The sequence below is a fragment of the Moschus berezovskii genome, chromosome 5, assembly GCF_049115385.1.
Source record: "Moschus berezovskii isolate FMDL1 chromosome 5, NW_MosBer_1.0, whole genome shotgun sequence".
Taxonomy (NCBI): Eukaryota; Metazoa; Chordata; class Mammalia; order Artiodactyla; family Moschidae; genus Moschus; species Moschus berezovskii.
Genome location: NC_142464.1, coordinates 7119370 through 7139519, shown reverse-complemented (window position 1 = coordinate 7139519; position 20150 = coordinate 7119370). Strand labels below are relative to the sequence as shown.

At 39.8% G+C, this 20150-nt stretch overlaps 1 protein-coding gene across 1 annotated transcript in view; it reads right to left on the bottom strand.

Annotated features, from left to right (window-relative positions):
• The window catches only part of MARCHF1 (membrane associated ring-CH-type finger 1), a 688453-nt gene that overhangs the window by 252906 nt on the left and 415397 nt on the right, over nt 1-20150 (bottom strand). Inside the window, exon 5 of the mRNA XM_088836140.1 lies at nt 14651-14701. Within this exon, the coding sequence (XP_088692266.1) occupies nt 14651-14701 (51 nt within the window). The remainder of the gene's footprint in view (nt 1-14650; nt 14702-20150) is intronic.

The following is a 20150-nucleotide window of genomic DNA, read 5'->3' as shown; positions in this document are numbered from 1 at the left end:
CCCCTCTCCAACTGTGACAGCCCAAAATGTCTCCAGATGTTCCAAACATCCCAGGGGCTTTTATCTGGGATGTACATTCAAATCACTTGGGAAGCTTTTTTAAAAAACAATGCTTGGTCTCCATCCTACTTAATTACCTCTTAAGTAAATCAGAAAGTAAAAGAAAAAGTATCTCCAACTCTTCCTGTTATCAGAAGGGTTGACATGGTATGGAGATTGAAAGAAACCACAACTAAATAAAAATTACATAGTGTAAGGATCATATCACTGAAGGAAAAAGGAGAGACTATATATCAGGCCCTACCACTTGCCAGAATATACGTGAGGCCACAGACATAATTTATTTGATGACAAAACCAGTTAGCATTACAGTATCCAAATCATGATCCTTTATCACCTTTGGTGTGGTCACAAGGTCACGTCAACCAATGGTCAGGTCAACTGCCTTTCCCAGGATGACCCCCAGCACTAGACCACCCAATATCTTCAATATGCTTTAGCTGAAGTTAGATTTGACCTGTTACTACATCTAAAGCTTCCCAAACATATAGTTTTCCCTACTTCTTAAAATCAAGGAAAGGTATAGAGGCCTATCCTAGAGGAAATTCTGTGAAAATACCCAACCAACAATCAAACAAACAAAAACAAAAATAAACCTATGGCTAAAGATAACAAACTGGAGAAATGTGCAATAATCTTGGAATATATGTTTCCTGCTGGCCACAACTATAGTAGCTCTAATAGCTTTGAATGCTTAGCATCTAAAATAATTTTTTGCATACAATAACTGGGCATTCAATGAATGAATGAAAAATAGGGCTGATCAAGTCAGCTGTAGCAGACAAAGCTCACTATGATCCAAAAGACTAATCTTTATATGCATTTCTCTACAGCTTTGTGGAGACATAATTCACATTTTGAAAATTTTTCAGCTGATGAAAACTCTGTAGTTTCTTCCCCCAAATTTAAATGCACACATACACACACTCAATTTGAGTGAGTCCCTTGGTCTGATGTGATGTTAAGCAGAATCCCGTGTTAGTAGATTAAATGCTAAGTTCATAGCTGTTGATGGTAGCTTGAAACTGTCATGTGAGACACACAGCCAGGACTTGAGCAAGAAAATGAGACACTTACCTCATGCATGCAATGTAAGTGTGCACCTAAAAACTCAGTATTCAAATGAAAACTATACTTTAAAGCAATTTAACAAATCAATGCAAAAGCATCCATGATGAACAAATACCAAAATGTTAAATATATTAAAAAATCAGTATTACAGATTTTTGCTTCTGGCTGCATATGGCCTGGTGTAGTACTCATCCTGTTTTTATTTAAAAATTAGATATCTTACTTATCATGGAGTTTTTGCAAGACATTTGTTTCTCATAGTATTACATTACAATATATCTTGATTGCTGAGTTTTTTGCACCCCTTATGTTGTGTCTGAGCCTAGTGCTTTTCTTCACTCTAGTCCTAGATTTTCAGGAGAGGCAAACCCAGAAGGGATGTGATATAATCAAGCTACTATAAGTGTCTGGTTGGTCTAAATGGTACTAAACTAGGGGCTCAACATCAGCCTCTACTTCTTCAGGTCAAATGTTCACTAAGCAGGCAGGTGGCTGTACCACCCCTGGTGAGGAAGAGGCCACACTACGTGCTTGCACAAGGTGTCCTTCTCTGCCAACATGGCTACACCATTTACGGGCACAGTGGCTGGGATGCTCGAGCTGGTTGAGATCCACTGGACACACTGTCCCTTCCTTCTATTTAGTGTCTCTTCTTTAATAGATGTTCTTTTGTGGGTATGATTTAAAAAAACTGCTCATGAGTTATGTATTAGGGTGAAAGGCAACACTTGACTTAGGGAAAATCTCTGGAGAGAACGACAGCTGAAGAAGTATATGAAAACACCCAGGGAAGCTGGGGGAAATGTGGCTGGTGTCAAGCATCTGGGTGGGACTCAATTGCATCTGTTATAAACACGTGTACTTTTGGCCTGTCTTGTGAGTACTGGTAACAGTGAGTCAAGGACTGGTCTCGCCTCAGTATCACTACTCCAAGGACCCACATAGTCCATATTAGGAACATACATCCTAAAATTAACAAAGTAAGATTAGCTCTATTGGCTCATTCAGCATATCTAGTGAGGTTATATTACTCAGTCTTTTCAAGGTGCTGAGGAAGCAGTATTGAACCAAGTAATGAAGTTCTTGCTCTCATAGAGCTTAAATAAAACAGATAAAGAAAATAAACAATATTGCAGATTATAATCCTTAAAGGAAAATACATCAGAAAATGAGATAAGTTCTCACTAATAAGGTGTTATCTCAGGAGAAAAACTGAGGAATCCAGTTATGCAGACATGTGGAGACTGAGGCTTCTGAGCGGCCAGAGGTAGGGAGAGCAAATACCCCAAAGCAGAAGAGGCCAGTGCATCTGGAGCTGAGTGGCCCAGAGGAAGAGAGATAAGAAATACAGTTAGAGAGTGCAGAGCCAGCTTAGGGATTAATAGTTCACTCTGAGTAATATTGGAGAAGGGAATATTAACCCACTCCAGTACTCTTGCCTGGAGAATTCCATGGCAGAGGAGACTGTCAGGCTATAGTCCATGGGGTCGCAAAGAGTTGGACACGACTGAGAGACTAACACACACTCTCACACACACTGAGTGGTATAGAAAACCACTGGAGGGTTGAAACAAGAGCAAGACACTATCTATATATTTCATTTTTTTTTTTTTTAGTTAATTTTCTTTTTCTATTTTTAGGTGGATTTTTTTTCTTTTTTATTGGAGGCTAATTACTTTACAATATTATATTGGTTGGTTTTGCCATACATTGACATGAATCCACCCCAGGTGTACGTACGTTCCCCTTCCTGAGCCCCCCTCCCACCTCCCTCCTCCCCTTATCCTCCCTCTGGGTCATCCCTGTGCACCAGACCCGAGCATCCGGCATCATGCGTTGAACCTGGACTGGTGATTCGTTTCACATATGATAATATACATGTTTCAATGCCATTCTCCCAAATCTTCCCACCCTCACCCTCTCCCACAGAGTCCCAAAGACTGTTTTATACACCTGTGTCTCTTTTGCTGTCTCGTATACAGGATTATCATTTGCATCTTTCTGAATTCCATATATATGCATTAGTATACTGTATTGTTGTATTTTTTTCTGGCTTACTTCACTCTGTATATTTCAAAAGGATAACATTCACTGTTGCCTAAGCAGACTTAAAAGGATATAAAGGTGGTTGTTTCCATGAAGTCATCACTTAATTTCTAGTCTGTTCCTGCAGACACCTTTTGAGTCAGATACCCTCACCATCAAACATTAGATACAGTGGGGGTGCGTGGCTTATCAGGTATCTGCACCAGTATATAGTATGACGCTATTGTTATAGTAACATGTTCTTTCCGATATTCATCATAAAGCAGATCAAAAACAGTTTGCATTCACCTGGTATAGAGAGCAGTACACGTTCCTGGTCCTGCCCCAGGGACACATCACAATATAGATTGAAGGTGATCTAGATTGTATGTCGATTGTCAAACATCAGATTAATCCACTGTGTGATGATATCATGTTAATCGGATTTAATGGACAGGAAGGGCCGGTAATCTGAAGCTCTTGTTAAGACATGAGGGTAGAAGAAAAATCCCACAAACGTTCAGCAATTGGCCAGCCCAGTGAAAATTTTAGGGATCCCATTGTGTTACGCACACTGAGACAGTACCCTCAGACATATTTTTCATCTAATCTTACGATGAAGAAAGGCCCACAGTGCTTGTTCGAATTCTGAGTTCTGGAGCAAAAACCACACTTGGGAATAATTCTTAGGCCCTTTATCGGATGATTCAGAAGGATACCAGTTTTGAGTGGGGCTTGAATGAGAGAAGCTTCTGCTGAGGCATCAGCTGAAAAACAAGCGAGCTAGATGCCAGAACCACAGTATGGGGCAAGTTCTATGTTATTAGAATTACCATGGTAGATAGGAATGAATGCCAGGCATGTTCTCGTGTTTCACATCAAGGCCACAGCATTGCGGAGTTCTTATAATATGGAAAGCAAACTTCTGGAATGCTACTTGGCTCTAGAAAGTCTGGTCAGGATATCAATGGGCCACAGGACAGGGCCATTATCAGGTCCATGGTCAGGACATCACTGGGCCACAGGAGGGGACCATTATCAGGTCCACAGTCAGGACATCAGTGGGCCACAGGACAGGGCCATTATCAGGTTCACAGTCAGGAAATCAGTGGGCCACAGGACTGGACCTTTGGGTCCATGGTCAGGACATTAGTGGACCACAGGACGGGGCCATTATCAGGTCTGAGGTCAGGACATTAGTGGATCACAAGATGGGGCCATTATCAGGTCCGAGGTCAGGACATCAGTGGGCCACAAGATGGGGCCATTATCAGGTCCACGGTCAGGATATCAGTGGGCCACAAGACTGGAGCTTTCCCTCATGAGTAACACAGTTTGTCTGGGAGGCCGAGCAGCAATTCACTCAACAATGGACTTGGCCATCATGAGGAGGTAGGGTGGCTGCCACTAATGAGGAAGCAAGATAAGTTTAAAACAGGGGATTCACTGAACCATGTTTCCATTTCCCACACATAAGTTTAACTTCAAATGGTTGAATAGATCAATCACAACTTGTTAAGGGCATGATCATTGGGACTGGGAGTCAGAGAACCCCCAGTGAGGGTGGGGTATACCTCACCAGTCCGCTTCCCTGTCTGATCATCAAGAATGAGGGATATTGGGGATGAGTGGGTAGAAAGAGGGGATGAATCAGTGATGGATTTGGCAGCAGTAAGAGGTCATTCTACCAGCCCACATATTTTCTTCCTTCCTCTGAAATTGTCACCGAGCATCACATAGATCCTGGTGGGTCAATAGACAGGCAGCAGCAGATGCTTCCAAGGCTCTACCAAGATCCAGTCTGGTGGCCGCTTTGACTGTGCCAGTGCCTGACTCCTGAAGCCTCTGGACACTTTATTTTCTGAAATCCTGCAACTGGGCTTCTCTGGAAAACTACCCTGGGCATCTTAGATTCCTGATGTTAGAGAGTCAATTGACCTGGACGTTTCTTCTCTCAAAGAAACCTGAACTGGATGGCTGGTGAGGAGAAGCAGCCTTGCTTCCCTGCTTCAGGTAGGGAAGACTTCAAGCTCACTTTATCCTGCAGGGTTCCTAAGCAGGATTGGGGGGCACTTTTTTGACCTCCTCCTTCTGTCCTGTTTCTCCCACTACACTCCCAAAGGGTACCACTACAAAAAATTCCCTGTTCAGCACCTGATCTGGGACACCTGACCTAAGACAGATTCTTGTTACACATTCAAGTGGAAAAGTGGAGTAGGCTATTTGATCCTAGAATTCATGGCAGAAATCAAGGCTAGAAACATCTATTTGAGGGTTGTTGGCATGAGACTGGATGAGATCACCTAAAGAGAGAGTATATATAAAGGAAGACCTCATGATATAAGAAGGTCTCAGGTTCTCTTAATCCATCACCATCACTTTGGATAACTAGATTAAATTTATACTGATTTCCTCAACTTTGGTCTCTGGATAGGTCCTGATCTCAAATTAGTCCACCTCGTTTCTATCTGTTTCCTAATTCTACATCCAATTTTACTTTATCAACCTGTAAAAATTATCCTTTCAAGGTGTGTAGTCTGAAGATATGGATGATTTATAGGTCCCTTGTATATGCAAACAAAGATGGATCTCTAACTAACTCAGAACATTAAACACCTGTTCTGAGATCCAAATGCTTAGCTCAGGTTCAGCGGAACAAATTCCCAATACATGTTAAATTGGGGGAACATATTCACTTTGACCTTGCTGAAAAACACATTGGAATCTTAAAGGCAAAGAGATGAAGATTTACAGAAGTAGAATCAAAGTATTTGATCAAAAGAAAGCACATATTTAAAACATATATCCTTAAAAATGTTTGTTGAATAAATTATGTTGACATGTTATATACCTTCACTTACTGCAGAGTAAGCTGGGGCACACAGACAGGAAAAGGGAATGCTTTAGCAGTAATATTTTATACATTATGTGCCATCTTTACCTTGACATGGCTTAGAATATTTCTAGGTAGAGACCAGTTGAACAACTTAGTTGCTGCTGCTACTGCTAAGTTGCTTCAGTCGTGTCTGACTCTGTGTGGCCCCATAGACGGCAGCCCACCAGGCTCCCCCGTCCCTGGGACTCTCCAGGCAAGAACACTGGAGTGGGTTGCCATTTCCTTCCCCAACGCATGAAAGTGAAAAGTGAAAGTGAAGTCGCTCAGTCGTGTCCGACTCTTAGTGACCCCATGGACTGAAGCCTACCAGGCTCCTCTGTCCATGGGAGTTTCCAGACAAGATTACTGGAGTGGGTTGCCATTGCCTTCTCCACAACTTAGATGATCTTTTGTCAAATAAGTGAGGTCTAGGGAGTATAACAGGCTTCCCTGATAGCTCGGCTGGTAAAGAATCTGCTTGCAGTGCAGGAGACCCCAGTTTGATTCCTGGGTCAGGAAGATCCCCTGGGGAAGGGATAGACTAACCACTCCAATATTCATGGACTTCCCTGGTGACTTAGATGGTAAAGAATCCTCCTGCAACGTGGGAGATCTGGGTTCGATCCCTGGCTTGGGAAGATTCCCGGAGGAAAGTATGGCAACCCACTCCAGTTTTCTTGCCTGGAGAATCCCCAAGGACTGAGGAGCCTGGTGGGCTACAGTCCATGGGGTCACAAAGAGTTGGACATGACTGAGCAACTAAGTGCACGAAATACGACAGGAAATAATGGAAGCTAGCAAACATCATTTTAAGATGGTGACTTTTGAATTTTTTTTTCACAAATAGATTAAATTTATGAACTGCTTCCTACATAGAGCAAAAAGTATAACATATTTTATTTAAAAGAAAATTCTAGATGTTGATTTGAACTGAAAGTACAAGGCTTTCTTTCCCTTTCACAGTTTGCTCTTGAAAGGCTTTTCTTGTGAAATACATAATACGTTGTTACAAGTTGAATATAATGAGGCCTTACGCTAGAATAAAGAAAAGAAAAGCCAAATTTGACTAATTTTGCCTCTTGAGAAATCTATTTGTGAGCTATATGTGTGTTAAAAAGCATATGTAAATTAGATAGCAAATGGGAATTTGCTGTATGGCTCGGGAAACTCAAACAGGGGCTCTTTATCAACCTAGAGGGGTGAGATGGGGAGTGGGATGGGAAGGAGGTTCAAAAGGGAGGGGATATATGTATACCTATGGCTGATTCATGTTTAGGTTTGACAGAAAACAACAAAATTCTGTAAAGCAATTATCTTTCAATAAAAATAATAAAAAGAAAATTAATCTCTCCCCCCCACAAAAAAAAAAGCAACAACAAACACCAATATCAAAAGCAACTTTTTAGAGGGATAAGTTAGGAGAAAAACAAATGCTAGTATGTTCACAATGATATATTCTGACAATCTCACATACATTGTTTTCAATTTTTATATAGCATCTCTGTTGCTTGTGGATCAGCATTAACACAGCTAATGCGCACAAATCCTATTAGTGTAAGAAAAAAGTCACAAATGTATCTTATACATCCTAAAACAAGATATAAATACAAATTAATAAAAAAACTCAAGATTGGAATAACCAGAAAACTCAAATTATAATTGCAGTCGAATAATATAAGGTAGAAAGATTCAGAGGTAAAGACTAAGGAGAAAAACCTTAAGTGTTTACCCAGAGTTCAACATTTTTATTTATCCCACACTTGGATATTTCATATTCACAAAAGCAAGATCCGTCAGGATTTATACAACCCTGAATAGCAAAAATAATAATGTTGTGTTTCTAATGTTCTGCTTACTAAAAAAAGTCTCAAGGATCTTGAGGGATTGATTCTAAATCCATTTCTGTTTCCAAGCCAGGGAACACTTGTACCATTAAAGAGAATGTCCTATGATCAATGTTCCATCTCAAAACTGTTTTGTGTATCCTTTTCCTTGTAATCCATGCTTTCTAACTTCTATGCCTTTCACATATATGCCTTTAAATATACTTTCCTTGCATTTGATCAAGTCATACCCATCCCCCAAGTCCTTGTTAATATACAGCTCTTCCCTAGTGCTATCCTGTCACCAAATGGAAATGCACCCCCACAACCTCTGGTCTGTATACTTTTGGCTAGAATATCAGAGGTTCCCATGATCTCACCTGGGGCAGTGACTTCCTAGAACTGTTCACAGGAATGAATTTGTAGTTATATTCATCCCTATGGTATATTACAGTGAAAGGACATAAAGCAAAGTCAGCAAAGGGAAAAGGCACATGAGGTGAAGTCCAGAGGGAACAGGGAGCAGAGTTCCAATCGTCCACAAGTTGACTCCCTGGGGAGTCATACAAGATGTGCTTAAATCCTGTAGTTGTGAGTGTTGGTAAGAGATGAGAAGTGCTATCTACCAGGGAGACTCAATAGAGACCCAGCATCCCAACATTTACTGGGGACTGGTCATGCAGGTTCTGTCTAGCATGTACCCAAATCCAAGACCCCCCATAAGGAAAGCAGGGATCTAGGATAAACAATATTGTTTGCACAACTTAAGCACCATGAGCCATTCTTACCAGTTAGGGTGGTGGTATCCCACTCCTGAACTCCTAGATACCAGCCAAAGGCCGTCCTTCCCGGTAGAACTTTCTAGAGGGGAGAAAGGTGCAGGGCTGCTTGCTCTGTTATCTTTTTTGCACATAATTCTACTTAATATATAGTAACATAATTTATGTATATATTCAATTATAAGTTGTATCTCATATGTCTATGCCATATCTGAATTTCTTCATTTTAAGCTTGTTGAGAACTTAGAGGGGATTTTTCTCATTACCCCATCATTACCAGGATAGAATAAGATTCCCAATGGAGACATTTCACAAATATTAATGACTAGGAGGTCTGATTCAGTAAGTAACTGCAGGAAATGAGAAGACTCAACAGCGAGAAGGACAGTTCTGGAGGATGGAGTCCTCTGAACTGTGACTTTCTTTTATGAAATGATGAGGGATAGCAGAAACTTGACAACAGCTAAGGAAGATGCTCATTATGAGTAGTATTATAACTGACCTAAAAGAATTTTTATTGTTAAATATACAGACACATTTTAATGAAACAAGAATATGTAGTCTTTTTTCAATAAAATTATGTCAGATCATGAAAGTTTTACTTAATCTTAAACTTAACTTCATCCTGTTCAATATATTATAAATATTTACTCTTATTCTGCCCAGAGAATGATGCATATACTATGACTAGTGTCACAAATTCACTTACTCACAAAAAGATTACAGAGAACTCACTGTATTGTACTGAGATGACAGCGTTAAGAGCCCCTTAATAATAGCAGCTCATACTGAAAGAGTGCTGGCTCCTGTGCTAAGTACTCCTCTGAAAGATAGATACTGTTAGATACTCTTCTTTTACAAATAAAGTTACTAAAAAAGGTAAATGACATCTCTAAGCAGTTACTCTGAATCCATGGTCTTAATGGTCTTAATTACTCCATTGTACTGATCGCCAAAGAATTGATGCTTTTGAACTGTGGTGCTAGAGAAGACTCTTGAGAGTCCCTTGGACTGCAAGGAAATCCAACCAGTCCATTTAAAAGAGATCAATCCTGGGTGTTCATTGGAAGGACTTATGCTAAAGCTGAAACTGCAATACTTTGGCCACCTCATGTGACGAGTTGACTCACTGGAAAATAGTCTGATGCTAGGAGGGATTGGGGGTAGGAGGAGACGGGGACGGCAGAGAATGACATGGCTGGATGGCATCACCGACTCGATGGACATGAGTTTGGGTGAACTCCGGGAGTTGGTGATGGACAGGAAGGCCTGGCGTGCTGTGATTCATGGAGTCGCAAAGAGTCGGACACGACTGAGCAACTGAACTGAACTGAACTGAACTGATATTGATTATCACACACTGGAGAAACAATTTTTTAGCGTTTAACATAAATTCTTTTTGAGAAATTTAGAGAAAAATCATCCTTTTTCCATTGCAATTTTTTTCTCCACTTCTTTAAAATTCCAAGAGCTCAAATATTACTCTAATTTGCCATTCCATCTTTGGTAAGTTATCTGGTGTTAATGAAGAGTTTATCACTTTATCATTCAATTAAAAGTATTAAGGATTCAACAATGGATTTATCTTTTGTGTCCATCCTTCTGAACGTAAATAAAAGTGGAATCCTGTTGGGAGAAACAAAATAAACTTAAGCATACTGAAATCTTTCACCCCTACAGATGTGTGATGGTTTGAGTTTCTGCAACTGCACAATTAGAGGGACTGTTTAAGAAAAGAACTCTTCTTTTCTCTTTGAATATAATATACTTTATCATCAATTGTATCTCACACAAGGCTGCAATTAATATGTGTCAGAGCCTGGAAGGAGAACTCATGGAAGGGAAACTTTACTTCAGACTTTCTCATTTCTTAAAGAATGAATATGATTATGACTGATTCATGTTGATATACAGCAGAAACCATCACAACATTGTAAAGCAATTATCCTCCAATTAAAAAAAGAATAAAAGAAAAGGTAAAAGTGATAAACATGCTGTATTATGTAGAAGTCAAGCAGCAGCTTGGAAATGAAGATACAATTTCACCTGGGTCACAAAGCAGCATTTGGCATGGCAAAGGAGTTGTCAGCACTGCCTACAGGTTTTTAGGTCAATATTAACATTCATGTTCGGAAAGATGACGATGCCATGTACTTGCAGCAGGGCTTTCCATGATGTGATGATGACTGACATTTGAAAGGCAGTGTTTTGACTCACAACCACTTGAGAAAAAGTTTCAAGTGACTGACACCATTGCCTCATGCCCCAGCAGAGGCAGGTGTGTCTCAGGGAGCATGAGTGTCTCTGGTCCCGGAAATGGGAAGTGACAGTGGTGATGCACACTCAGGTCCCCTGTCCCTGGGGCTGGTGCTTCAACTTCTGGGCAAGGGACTCGCAAATATTAGGAAGGTGCCTAGACTGGAAAGTCCGCAGAGATGAGCAGTTCCACCTACTGAGATACAATTCTCTGTGGGTGTGTTGCGTCTCTGCACATCTTTGAAGCAGAAACATTGACTGCTTTTGTTCTGGACTATGTCGCTGAGCTTATCTGCACAGTGGAGAGCATTGCAATACAGAGAGGTGGTCTCCCTATAGAGCAACAGGCAGGCATCTCTACTATTTATTAGAGTTTCTTAAGTGCAGGCATTCCTGAACCTGACCTGGTGTGTTGACAGGTTTCACCTGACCATCTTAACATTGTCTCATTAGAATCAGCCTTGGGAAACCACCTTAAGAAAATATTAATAATTTGGCTACTGCTATTTTTTCAATGAATAATAAAGCCCTCTGTTTGTGAAAACAAAACAAAATGAAAACTTATCAAAATGGGAGTGGGTCTATGTTCTGTAGTACCTATAGTTTATTGCTGCTCTGGGAGCACTCCTGAAGGAAAATAATGCAAAATTATACATACAAAACTGATCTCAGGGCTGGAAATGGTGCTGGCAAGTGAGAAGACCTGTCATGGAAGTTCTCTTCATGGCAAATTCATCTTTTCCACATTATATTTTCAGAAGTAATAATTTTTCAATTTCACAAAAGACTCTAAAAGATTTTTCACTCTCCAAATATCAGTCTATAAATTGAATAGCACCTCATCTTAGAAAATAGCTCTTAATTTTTGTTGAAGAAAGTAGGGAAAACCACTAGACCATTCAGGTATGACCTAAATCAAATCCCTTATGATTATACAGTGGAAGTAACAAATAGAGTCAAGGGATTAGATCTGATAGACAGAGTGCCTGAAGAACTATGGACCGAGGTTCATAACATTGTACAAGGGACAGGGATCAAGATCACCCCCATGAAAAAGAAATGCAAACAGACAAAATGGTTGTCTGAAGGGGCCTTACAAATAGTTATGAAAAGAAGAGAAGCAAAAGGCAAAGGAGAAAAGGAAAGATATATCCATTTGAATGCAGAGTTCCAAAGAATAGCAAGGAGAGATAAGAAAGTCTTCCTCAGTGATCAGTGCAAAGAAATAGAAGAAAAACACAGAATGGGAAAGACTAGAGATGTCTTCAAGAAAATTAGAGATACCAAGGGAACATTTCATGCAAAGATGGGCTCAATAAAGGACAGAAATGCTATGGATCTAACAGAAGCAGAATATTAAGAAGAGGTGGCAAGAATACACAGAAGAACTGTACAAAAAGGATCTTCATGACCCAGATAATCACAATGGTGTGATCACTCACCTAGAGCCAGACATCCTGGAATGTGAAGTCAAGTGGACCTTAGAAAGCATCACTATGAACAAAGCTAATGGAGGTGATGGAATTCCAGTTGAGCTATTTCAAATCCTAAAAGATGATGCTGTGAAAATGCTGCACTCAATATGCCAGCAAATTTGGAAAACTCAGCAGTGGCCATAGGACTGGAAAAGGTCAGTTTTCATTCCAATCCCCAAGAAAGACAATGCCAAAGAATGCTTAAACCAACACACAGTTGCACTCATCTCACACGCTAGTAAAGTAATGCTCAAAATTCTCCAAGCCAGTTTTCAATAGTACATGAACCATGAACTTTCAATATTCAAGCTGGATTTTGAAAAGCCAGTCCCTCCGTCCGTTCCGTCGCTCAATCATGTCCGACTCTTTGCGACCCCATGGACTGTAGCCTACCAGGCTTCTCCGTCCATGGGATTCTCCAGGCAAGAATACTGGAGTGGGTTACCGTTTCCTTCTCCAGGGGATCTTCCTGACCCAGGGATCAAACCCAGGTCTCCCACATTGGAGGCAGACGATTTAACCTCTGAGCCACCACGGAAGCCCAGAAAAAACAGAGAAACCAGAGATCAAATTGCCAACATCCACTGGATCATCAAAAAAGCAAGAGAGTTTGAGAAAAGTATCTACTTCTGCTTTATTGACTATGGCAAAGCCTTTGACTGTGTGGATCACAACAATCCGTGGAAAATTCTGAAAGATATGGGAATATCAGACCACCTGACCTGCATCTTGAGAAACCTATATGCAGGTCAAGAAGCAACATTTAGAACTGGACATGGAACAACAGACTGGTTCCAAATAGGAAAAGGAGTACGTCAAGGCTGTATATTGTCACCCTGCTTATTTAACTTATATGCAGAGTACATCATGAGAAACGCTGGGCTGGATGAAGCACAAGCTGGAATCAAGATTGCTGGGAGAAATATCAATAACCTGAAATATGCAGGTGATACCACCCTTATGGCAGAAAGTGAAGAAGAACTAAAGAGCCGTTTGATGAAAGTGAAAGAGGAAAGTGAAAAAGTAGGCTTAAAACTCAACATTCAGAAAACTAAGATCATGGCATCTGGTCCCATCATTTTATGGCAAATAGATGGAGAAACAGTGAAAACAGTGACAGTCTTGACTTTCCAAAGTCAGTGCAAATGGTGACTGCAGCCATGAAATTAAAAGACACTTGATCCTTGGAAGAAAAATTATGACCAACCTAGACAGAATATTGAAAAACAGAGATATTACTTTGCCAAGAAACATCTGTCTAGTCAAAGCTATGGTTTTCCAGTAGTCCTGTATGGATGTGAGAGTTGGACTTTAAAGAAAGCTGAGCATCAAAGAATTGGTACTTTTGAACTGTGGTGTTGGAGAAGACTCTTGGGAGCCCCTTGGACTGCAAGGAGATCCAACTAGTCCATCCTAAAGGAGATCAGTCCTGAATATTCACTGGAAGAACTGATGTTGAAGCTGAAGCTCCAGTATTTGGGCACCTGATTCAAAGAACTGACTCACTGGAAAAGCCCCTGATGCTGGGAAAGATTGAAGGCAGAAGGAGAAGGGGACGACAGAGGATGAGATGGTTGGATGGCATCACCGACTCAATGGACATTAGTCTGAGTAAACTCCAGGAGTTGGTGATGGACAGGGAGGCCTGGTGTGGTGCAGTCCATTGGATCTCTAAGAGTTGGACACAACTTAGTGACTGAACGTAACTGAATTTTTGTTTTCAAGGTCAAATAAAAATCCAGAATCTCTCCTATGCCATAAGCTTTTCAATATTCTGGTGTCTTGCTTGGATTTATAGATCATCTAAGGATCATTATGATTTTTTTTTCAACCATTGACCCTTTAAAGCAAATATCTTACCAAACTAATGTGTTAAATTGCTTTCTAAAACTTGTCCTGGTTACGTTCCAGCATAGTTGAGCCCAAACTCTTGGAAAAATTGATTTCATGGAAATTGTACCATGATTTTTGACAGAATTTCCACTGATGTGTGTGGCAGCTCTCTGAGCTCAAGTGAGAGAGTTAGCATGCTTTGACTGACACCCTGAAAGCAACAAACTATTTTTTGCATACAGCAATGAAGAGGAAAAAAATAGCTTCACTCATTTTGTTGTGTGAAAGCATGTCCTTTTATCACAGTAAACCCTTAAAATAGTTACTGCCATTAGCAAGTCATCTTTGTACATTGGTCACAGATAACAATTGCAGGTGAAACATTATAAATATTTACTTGAACTCATAAAATACATAAATCAATAAACAAGGAAATGAATATACTTCACCTACTTTTGAAATATTACTTGATCGACTTGCAGATCGCCTTGGGGATTTGTCATTCTGAAAAATAAGATTAGAGACATTGATTAAAATATAGCCATAATCTTTACTGCTGAGAAAAGAAAGTATAGCACAGGCCAAAATGTAAATGTCCTTCTTACTGTTCTGACAGATATAAAAACTGCTTACAAAAGATAGTATTTCCCATACCAAATTTTATTTCTGTAGTACCTATTAGTGTCTTTTAAAATATATATTTCATTTAGTATCAGGGTTTACACCAATCTAGGAATATTTATATCCCGGAAATGCTTATTTCTCTAGAAAAATATATGCAGTTCCTTTGAAATAGATTCCTAAATGAAAATATAGTCCCTTATTTCTTTTTTGGTTTTGGTTACGAGGAAATTCTGATTAAATTCTGGTTCTCAGAGTCAGTAAATACTGCATCTGTTTGTAATATTTGGTACATGGTACATAACATCTAACTTGTATTCTTCTACAGTTCAGTTCAGTTCAGTCGCTCAGTCGTGTCCGACTCTACACTTTATTTGTCTTTCCTCTTATTTTAAAAGTGAGAAAAAGTTTAAAGACAATTTAAAAGGGGATGACCTGGAGGGAGGCTATGGGGAAGAGGGAGGTGGGAGGGGGGTTCAAGAGGGGGAACACATGTATACCCGGGGCAGATTCGTGTCAATGTATGGCAAAACCAACCAATATATTAATGTAAAGTAATTTGCCTCCAATAAAAAAACAATAAATAAAAAGAGAGATAAAAAAATAAAAGGTAATTGTTTATATTAAAAATATTTTAAAATGTAAAGCTTAAAAAATAAATTTTAAAAATACCTCTGTTCTTGCCTCCTAAGGAATTTTCAATTTAGGAGAAAAGAAGCATGAAAAAAGCCCTTGAATAGATATTTTTATAAAAACAGTCATACAATTTTAAAGTAAAAAGGGCCCCTGACGAGCGGCCCTCCTGGTTAGAAGGCCACAGGCATTGCGTTGCCTGCAGCCACAGAGCCACAGAGCACTGCTGCGCGGGGCCGCACCACGTCGTCCCTCCTCCCGCCCCGCCAGTTATCTAATCTGAAAGCAGAATGTGTGGGTGCGCTGCATGTTACACGTACCAAGAGGTCACAGAACATCTTTCCTTCGGTGTAGGAAACCTTGAAACCTGTTCTGGAAACCAATATTTTGTGAAAAATCTGTATTTAGCACTTTAGAAATCTTTTAAAAAATATTTCTGAGCATCTGGATTCAATACCGCAGTGGATCAGAGTAGACAACTACAGTGAGTCTTGACAGAAGTTATTTTTGAAAACTAAGTTTTTATAACAAACTGCAGGTCTGAAATTGCCCGGTGATGACTTCTGGAGACCGTTTTCAAAAACACTGTGATGAGGGAATATGTAATGTGTTAATGTGGAAACCAGTGGCTGCATTCACTGCAAACTGTCACTGAGTCTGGCTCAGGCTTGCAGGCATTACAGCTGAACAGTACTTTTTCCTTTACATGCAACTTCCATCTCATACAAACACTGTGTTGCGTGACTGTCACTGTGATGCATGTTAATACAGACCGACCGAGATGAGTCACAACCATACGATTAGTTACACCTCCTAACAGTCCTGTGATCCGGCTGGAGATTAATGTGTGTGTTCCCCAAAGATATTTTCCCTTGATTAGCTTCCTCTGGTGATGGAGAGAGGTACTTTTCTACTGACACTTCAACTCCTTTTCTACAGACAAGAAAACAAAACTAATCCATCTTTTCTTCTCAGTGAAATTCAGAATTTTGACATGCTACTTGATAGAAGAGAGGTCAATGATATAACAGACTTGAGGGGAGTTTGGTTGTCCTGGTTCTTTTACTGTGTTTTCTATATTTATGTGATATTTGAGAACCTAACCAAAGAACTAGAATTTAAAGGCGCTTGAACTAAGAAGTATTATTCAAATTGAATTTGACATCAGGTAACCTACTTTTTCCAACCAAGTGGGACTCTGCGGTGTCTTGAGATAAAAACGAGGTTCAGGTCCTTCCACAGTTGTGAGTACATCATGGGACTATAATAAGCAAATAACTCCCACAGCAGCTTCCGATCTTGCCGCGTGGGGAACACCTGCCTGATTATTTAGTATTTCAAAAGATCTTTTACCTTGAAATCCATTAGTTCTATTCTTTTTTAATACAAGGTTAGGCACTGAAGGAAATAAGCAAGCTTAGACAAATACTAGCATTTTGCCATGGCTAAGGTCTCTATTATTTTTATTCCAGTTAACACTTGGGAACAGAGAGGTTAACCCATTGCTCACCTGTGCTGCTAAGTCACTTCAGTCATGTCTGACTCTGTGTGACCACATAGACGGAAGCCCATCAGGCTCCCCCGTCCCTGGGATTCTCCAGGCATGAACACTGGAGTGGGTTGCCATTTCCTTCTCAAATGTGTGAAAGTGAAAAGTGAAAGTGAAGTCGCTCAGTCGTGTCCGACCCTTAACGAATCCACAGACTGCAGCCTACCAGGCTCCTCCATCCATGGGATTTTCTAGGCAAGAGTACTGGAGTGGCTTGCCATTGCCTTCTCCGTTGCTCACCTGTTGCTCACCTGTTCTCCGTTGCCTTCTCCGTTGCTCACCTGTAGTGATGTAAAATTTGGGGTTTTGACATGAACTAAATTTGTACCTCTGTACTAGCAGGAGTGTATTCAAGATCCCAGGCCTCTAAATTCCTCCCTGTGAAATGGGTAGATAATATATTGGGGGCTGGATTGAATGAGTTATAGATGAAAAAAATGTATAGATTACAAGATTATAATATTTCCATTATTATTCACAGGTAGAGTTAACACCCAAAGAGCTCCTTCAAAAACCATGACAATCATGACGTTACTAGATCTGTAATTTTAATATAAACACCCTAGTTTCTCTGGCCTGAAATTCCACCTCCATTATGGATTCAGTTCAGTTCAGTTCCGTCTCTCAGTCATGTTCAACTCTTTGCGACCCCATGAGTCCCACACACCAGGCCTCCCTGTCCATCACCAACTCCCGGAGTTCACTCAAACTCATGTCCATCGAGTCGGTGATGCCATCCAGCCATCTCATCCTCTGTTGTCCTCTTCTTCTCCTGCCCCCAATCCTTCCCAGAATCAGAGTCTTTTCCAATAAGCCAACTCTTCACATGAGGTGGCCAAAGTATTGGAGTTTCAGCTTTAGCATCAGTCCTTCCAATGAACACCCAGGACTGATCTCCTTTAGAATGGACTGGTTGGATCTCCTTGCAGTCCAAGGGACTCTCAAGAGTCTTCTCCAACATCACAGTTCATATGGATTAGATTCGGGCGTATAAAACTTAAGACTGAAAAATCAAATTGCTCTCTATCGGATTAAGGATTCCAGTCTGCCTTGCTTTCAAAGCAAAGCACCAGAAGCACTTTCTTTCCCTCATGGAAAGCTTTCAAAGCAATGTGTTCAATTTGCTACTGATTAGTTGGGTGGTTTGTCCCATTACTATTGCTGTGATGTGTTAATTTTTTCTAGATCAGTGAAATATGGTTGTATTACCTCAGTATGATCAGTTTAAATTCTTTACCTTAGATTAAATAGAAGCTGTCACAGAATATAATGTAACTTACTGGTACCCAAATTATAATGACCTTGTAGGTCACTAAAAGTTGAAACCAACCAGAGTTCCAGGCAAATCTACATAAAGATTGTGGTATCGTGAAGCAATAATATTGATGAGATATTTCAGTAGATCAATCTTAGCAGCTTATTCATGGCATGCAGGGAGAGAGACTTCTTATTTCATAAGTGTTTTCAAATCATTTAAAAAGTTTATAATTTTTAATGTATCTGATATTGCTATTTTTTTGTGATTATTATTATTAACATAGGATGATTTTTAAAAATTTGACCATACTAAGCAAGGTTTGATTTTTATCACCAGCAAGAATAAATGATTACCAAATAAGGAAATAATTTCTAAATTGTTTGTACTCATTTAACATTATAATCTAAGGAAAATGACATAATTCCTTTAAAGTGGAATGCTCTGTGTTAAAGAAGGTATGATACAGTGGACTTGTATTTATCTATAGACGACTACTCTCTATATCATAACAGTAATCAGAGAGGGAAGTAAAGAAGCTTGAGGGAGGATTTTTGTTTGCTTTTGAAGGAAAAAAAATCTATTTCTGAGTGCAGACATCAGAATAAGGCAATCTCAGACCACTAATCAGACAGCAGATATGATAGTATTCTGCAGTTTTCTTCCTTTGTCCTTCCCACCTCAGGCTAAAAGAGAAGAGTATTTGAAAGAAGAAAAAAAATGAGGCAGTTTTGAGGATCATCTGAAAAATTCTAAGTTAATCATGAAACTATATCTGTTAAACAATTAAAGAATTAAAGCTTAAAATAGAAGAAAAGTCTTTGAAAGCAATGTGGCTTGTAAACAAAAAAAGACACAAAGACATTGCATAATATAATAAAACTCAATTAATATATTTATTAGAAACCTCATGTTTTTGAGATAAAAATTACTTTTAAAAATGCCTATGAAACATTTAAAATTTATCTGGCTTCAAGTAGTACCTCAACAAAAATCTACAAGTAGTCAAGGCAATGGTTTTTCCCATGGTCATGTATGGATGTGAGAGTTGGACTGTGAAGAAAGCTGATCGCCGAAGAATTGATGCTTTTGAACTGTGGTGCTGGAGAAGACTCTTGAGAGTCCCTTATACTGCAAGGAGATCCAACCAGTCCATTCTAAAGGAGATCAATCCTGGATGTTCATTGGAGGGACTGATGCTAAAGCTGAAACTCCAATACTTTGGCCACCTCATGCGACGAGTTGATTCACTGGAAAAGACTCTGATTCTGGGAAAGGTTGGGGGCGGGAGGAGAAGGGGACGACAGAGAATGAGATGGCTGGATGGCATCACCGACTCTGTGGACATGAGTTTGAGTGTACTCCGGGAGTTGGTGATGGACAGTGAGGCCTGCCGTGCTGTGATTCATGGGGTCGCGGAGAGTCGGACACGACTGAGCGAAAAGAAAAGAAAAAAAAAGAGATTTTATAGGGTACCTCTCTTGATATTGAGCCAGTAAAATTAGAAATGAAAATTTGAAATGTTACTAATAAATCTGGATCACCTGAAAACTAACACATTTTAATATAAGGCTTGGTTCAAAGAAATGAAAACTTTTGGAAAATTATGGCCAGAAATTCTGGAAAACGTTATGCTAAGACTTACATAACACAACAAAACTTTATCCAGATAAAATGTTATGATTTTCAAGGCTTTCATTATTGAAGAACACAGTAGCAAACAAAATTTTTTTAAATGCAGTAAAAATAATAAAATATAAAAACTAAAACTCATTCTGTTCAGTTCAGTCGCTCAGTCGTGTCCAGCTCTTTGCAACCCCATGAATCACAGCATGCCAGGCCTCCCTGGCCATCACCAACTCCTGGAGTTCACTCAAACTCATGTCCATGGAGTC